Consider the following 6,000-nt stretch of genomic DNA (forward strand, 5'->3'; position numbering starts at 1 on the left):
GCAGAACCCGTTAAGCACGTGCCACTTCCCCACCTAGAGCTACCGCGCACCCTGAGAAGAATGGGGCTCTGCCCTAACCAGTACGCCCCTTCCTTGCCTAGTTAGATATCTTTGCATTTGTCTTTGCAGTGATTTCCCGTGACTTCCCTTCCTTTCTCTTCTCTTACACTTTAGCCAATTACAGTAGGGAAAGATCAAGGCAGGACAAACACCTGCTTCCATGTCTAGCTCCACATCCCTCTTTTAGGCAGTCCAGGCCTACAGCCATCCACTGATTTCATGAATTGTTTGGAATTTGGGGAAAATATCCCACACATGGAGCCAGAGGTGGTTGATTAGAATATAACACAAATTTTTATGCACTTTCAGAAAGAAGTAGCAGTTGCTTCAAAATGTTAATATTATAATGCACTATCATCTAGCCAATTAAAAGTGTTTAAGGATTATATTGGTTGACTTAGAGGAAATTTTTGCAATGGATTGTTAAGGTGAGAGAATCAAGAGGCAGGGAAATATATATGATTCCATGTTATGGAAAACAATGACTAAAGTACTGACATTTTAACTGTGAACATAATTGTGATAGAGCAATTGTGTGTATAAAGCAATACTTTTTGAGAAAACTAATATTGAGAATAGCCAATATTTTTAGTACTGCTTCTGGCAATTACACTCACACACATAATTGGATAGATTATAAGATATGGGGAAAAGTATGGAAGGTTTTACATGAGTTATTAACACTGATTACCTGGGTGGTGGGAGGATGCTGAGAATTGGGAAAAGGAAGAGCTAAGTTAAAACTTCAAAGAAAAAAAAATTTCTGAAAGTGTCCATGATAAAACAAAAATGTAGCATGGATAACATGATCACGTGCAAACAAAATTCCACATGCATGCACATGCACAAAACGATTCATGATCTAATGTTTACTCAGATTTAATAGTGGAATTTGAGGTGATTTTTATACCCTTCATTATATTTTTCTCTATTGCTTCAATTTTCTTGCAGTGAGATTATATAATCAGAAAAAAATAAAGCTTTTTTTAGTGGGACTGAAAAAAGAAAGAAAATAACTCATTTTCTCTTTGTACCTATGAAGGAGGTGGTATATGGAAACACAGAGCTAGAAAACAGCAAAAATATCACCAGATATACTACCTAGAGGCAGAGAGACATCGTGGCCATAGACGAGCTGATGGAGGGGAATCTTTATCTCGTATCTGGACGATGAAGCCATCAAGTATAGGAGAGCCTTCATTTCTTACAAGTTTAAAGAAACTTGATTAGTTCTCTGCATGTTTAAGTTCTACATTGGAAAACTGAGTTGTGAAATTCTAGGGATTCCTATAAAGAATAAACGAAACTAGGGGTGCCTGAGTGGCTCAGTTGGTTAAGCGTCCAACTTCAGCTCAAGTCATGATCTCACGGTTCTTCAGTTCGAGCCCCGCATCAGGCTGTGTGCTGACAGCTCAGAGCCTGGAGCCTGCTTTGGATTCTGTGTTACCTCTCTCTCTGCCCCTCCCCCATTCGCGCGCGCACTCTCTCTCTCTCTCTCTCTCTCTCTCAAAAATAAATAAATAAATAAATAAATAAATAAATAAATAAATAAATAAATAAGAGAATGAGTGAAACCAGAGCAACCTTCTTCCTTACAGGCTCAAATGGACCACAGTCATTTACAGTTGAACAGTGGGGTACCCCTGAAAAGCTGCCAAGAGCCCATACATGGTAAGTAGTTTCTTAAACACTTAGAGAATGAGTTTTCTGAGAGTAAAGCTCCCGTAACAGATAGTCTAGGTACAGAAGGTCTAGCCGCTCTGTGCTGCAGCAGCAGCAGCAGCAATGGAGGAAGCAGAAACACCAACCCAGCAACAGGTGTATCTTTGCCAGGTAGGCCTGGGCTTGAAGTCCAGGTAGGTGAACATTGGAGAGGCCGGTCTCAACTGTTGACCATATATTGCCTCCCTTGCATGAAGGATGGGCCATCCCAAGAGAAGCTGGAACATTCCCTTTTGGAGATTAAAGTAGCAGATGAACCCAGACATTTGGAAGTCAAGGTGGTTTTGACAGGACACGACCAAGAATTCATGGGATGAGTCCATGGCTACAGTCCAGTCCTGTATCTTCCTTCTCCCCAGTGATAAAACATCTTCCAGCATTGTTGAGCATGTCATGAGTAGCACCATTGCTATTGGTCTGTCAGCGTGGTAACCAGTCCCTCTCTGTTCTTTCAGCTTTAATCGCTTGGACTTGCCACCCTATGAATCATTTGAAGAATTATGGGATAAACTTCAGATGGCAATTGAGAACACTCAGGGTTTTGATGGTGTTGATTAGATTCCAAATAACAATCTGGAGTGTTTCACTGCCTCTTTTGTATAAGCAAAATCTTGACTTACGGTTTTCCAGGGAACTACTAAACCTTGGCCATTGTTTCTTCCCAGAGAGTGGGGAAAAATCATATAAAAGCATACGAAAAAATAGTATGACAGCCTTACCATTATTTCATTCACTCTTAAATAATGTGTTGCATTTACACAGCTGTTTCTCTCTGTCTTTAGAGTTCACACTCTAGGATATAAGTCCTGTGTGCCTGAAATAGTGAGTTCCGTCCTTAACATTTACCTCTTTTACAGTATTGGCCAGGCAGTTGTTTCTTAAACTACTGAAATGATAACTGTGAAATATTTGTGATAAGTGTCTTGTGTGAAAAGTGTGATGCTTTTTGAGAAGGAAAACTGAAATTTGGAAAAGAACACTTTACAATGGAGGAAACTGCAATATACTTAGTGCTGCCTGCAGCTCTTTATTTTGTAGACCTTCCTGCCGCACCTTAGCACCCAGATTTTTGGAAAACCCTTGGGAAGTGTGTTACCTATACTTTTAGTCAACTGACTCACTTGCAAAAAACAGAAAATGTTTGCTTCTTTATTTTAAAAGTATTTGGCTTTTGTTAACATGTAGCTTTACTAAACAAGGTGGTTTGTAAGATATGTGAAGCAAGTTCAAATTTGCAGAGCGTGAAGAGTATTAACTCCGTCGCCTTGCCTGTATATCCTCATGGTTCATCAGCATGGTCATCACTCCTTCGCGTTTAAGGGAAAAGAATTCCTTCTTCGAACATTAAACGAAAGCTCCACAGAGCAGTATTTCTAAGTATGCCTTGAAGAACTAAGTTAAGTGTATAGTACTTTTCTAGTCATTCTTTACACTTGCACAATTACGTAGTAAATCTATGTTTACAGGGTTTATTATGTTTACAGACTAAGCTAATTTCTATAGTTGCATTTTTATATTTTTAGTATTTCACTTTAGTCAAAAAACCAAATAATTTGTTAAAAATAACCAAAGAATAGTCATGATGCACAATTTGTATTAAATTTATTACCATATTTCTTATGCTTTTTAAAAATACTGTTTACTATGAAAATGATAACGTTTTACTCTAAATGCAAAACTCTTTAGGAAAAATGCTACAAGTAGGATCCTATTTTAACCAAATTGAAGTACGTAGACATCACGTGCATGCATTCAACAAATGTGTTACTGCATGCCTGCTGTGTGCTTGGCACTGTGCCAGGCCCTGGGGGTCAGGGCCGGGAGCTTCAAAGATATCTAGCTCAGTCCTCACCTCAAGGAACTTATAGATGTGTAAATGAATTTTTAAACAATCAAAAGAGGGGTGAGAAGCAAAAGGCAAAAGGGAAAGTGTCCCAGGGCACCTGCAAAGATAAAGTGTGCCAAGACTGTATTTATATGTTTCATACGTATATTAGAAAGATTATACAGAAAACGCTCTTGCAGAACGTTCAACCTATTTCTCAATATGGTGTCTTGGTCATTTAGGAATAATTGTGAATATATGTTATGAATCTTCTTAAATACATATATATACTCCAAGAGTTGTAAAAGAGTGCTGCTGGGTATTGGTTTCAGTTGGACAACACAATAGGTACAAGTGTGACAGTAGCCAACCCACTTGCCAAATGCCTCTAGATCAGTGCACCCTGTGTTTTGTCTTCACCTGAGTTAACCAGCGTTCAGGCAAGACTACCAGATATAGTGCGAGTTTTATCACTTAACAACTGTTTAAACTGAAGCAACTTACTTAACGTCTCTGGGCTCCTGTTCTTTCATCCATCAAAGGAGAACAATCACACCCACCCTCATTGCCATGGAAGACTGTTGTGGGTTCCAGAGAGCTGTTTTGTAAAGTCTGATACAATCAGAAGATGATTTGTGCTTTGTGCTGACCATCAGATTTTGTCAAATCAGGTGTGCACACTAGCTACACTCCCAAAGAAGAACCTCTTCATTTAAAAATAAAATGTCTGCTAATAAACAAAGAAGTAGGAACATCTCTGATAGTGTGTGTATATATGTTTATCTGTACATGGATCTTACCATCAGAATTCATTTTCTCCACATCAGCAAAATAATATTAATATGGGCCAATGCATTTTGAAGTGTCCTCCTTATAGAGACCTTAATGTGAAAACTATTTTTGTTAAAACAGGATTTTACCACATGGTTGTTTAAATATCATTTCTGTGAAATATCATAGCAGATAGGAGCTTGAGAAAATACAAAGCGTGCTTTTCATCTGACTGATAATTCACTTGGATGATCCTGTAACTCCCATAAAGTGTTAATGACTCCCAAGGTGTCAATGAGACCAGACACTCCACCAGCTCCCAGCCACAGACCGTCTTCCCTTTCGTCTCCAGGTGTGGATTGATGGTCTGGAAGGAACTTGTATCAAGTGACACAGCCTCTCATCCCAGAAAGAAAAGTGTCTCAAATGCAGTCTACAGCTGGAGAGTAAATAGGGTCATTTTCATAAAGCAAGGATGTTCTATTTTTCTAGAAATTATAAGCACATAATGTTAGCCTATATTTTCTCTGTAATCAAACTTTAACATAGACATAAAATTGTAATACAAATGCGTTTCATCCTAACTCAAATTTAAAATGGTATTTGTTTTCATTTTTTTATTTATAATGCTGAAATTATTCCACATAATTATCAAGTTAAACACAATTCGTTTTGATTATAAGCCATTTAGCATTGTTTTAAAAATTCTTCTCATATGGTAAATATATATCAAGATTAATGTATCAAATTTATTGCATAAAGTATAAAATCATTTTTAAAAATCTTGATGCCACAAATAAAGTTCTATTCTAATAAAAACAAAAACCGTGATTCATTCTTAAATAGAAATGTCTCCAAGCCAGTATTCTGGGTCATATCTTCTGGTCTAGTCCTTTGCAGCACATATGGAATTCTCAAGAGCATCTTGAATTTGTATCTGATGGATTGGCATGATTATTAATTCATAACTGCAGATAATTTCTGCTTTACAAACAGGTCATTTTCCAAAAGTCTGGTTGTTAGTGAATGATCCAGAAGATAATATAATAACAAACTTACAAATGGACTGGATTCAGACAGGGTATTGCCCATTCAAGAAGCCAGCTTGTAACCGAACCATTATTTATAACCTTGTTTCCATGAAAGCAGGAGTTCAAGTATTAATTCAGAACCAAGTATCTTTTTCTCCTTCCTCTAGGCACCTGGAAGTTTCCCAGTTAGAAGGGAATCCCAAACTAATTCAAGCCAGCCCTGGGAACATACTGTTCCAGCCCCCTATTTGTGTGAAAATTCAGACTGTAGCTTTTAATCCTTGGGAGTCAGGCCACTGCCCTCTCCACTTCTGCCCCTTCAGGGCTAACCAGCTCGTCCTCAGTGAGTCCACACCACGCCTCCCTCTACAGGAAACCTTTGTTTTGCAGTCCATCAGGGGCAGACACATTCCTCTTATAAAGGACATTAAACTGAGTGTTGGAATCTCAGGGCCTCACTATGAATAAAGGGCTCCAGGAGATTTGTGTGTATTTTTCTTGAAAGGTAAAGATTAACACTAACTTAGCTGCCTGTTTGGTTCTTCCAGTCCGCCTTTGCAGCCATCCTATGCAGGCTCTCCATCCTACACC

General features: G+C 38.4%; 1 protein-coding gene across 6 annotated transcripts in view; it reads left to right on the plus strand.

Moving 5' to 3' along the window:
* The window catches only part of NEDD4 (NEDD4 E3 ubiquitin protein ligase), a 136,401-nt gene extending 131,198 nt beyond the window's left edge, over nucleotides 1-5,203 (plus strand). For all 6 annotated transcript variants that reach the window (XM_027067312.2, XM_027067313.2, XM_027067314.2 and 3 more), the window contains 2 exons: nucleotides 1,659-1,731; nucleotides 2,238-5,203. In XM_027067312.2, the coding sequence (XP_026923113.1) occupies nucleotides 1,659-1,731; nucleotides 2,238-2,340 (176 nt within the window). In that variant the 3' untranslated portion in view covers nucleotides 2,341-5,203. The remainder of the gene's footprint in view (nucleotides 1-1,658; nucleotides 1,732-2,237) is intronic.
* The last annotated feature ends 797 nt before the right edge of the window (nucleotides 5,204-6,000 follow it).

Source organism: Acinonyx jubatus, chromosome B3, assembly GCF_027475565.1.
Source record: "Acinonyx jubatus isolate Ajub_Pintada_27869175 chromosome B3, VMU_Ajub_asm_v1.0, whole genome shotgun sequence".
NCBI classification, from domain to species: Eukaryota; Metazoa; Chordata; class Mammalia; order Carnivora; family Felidae; genus Acinonyx; species Acinonyx jubatus.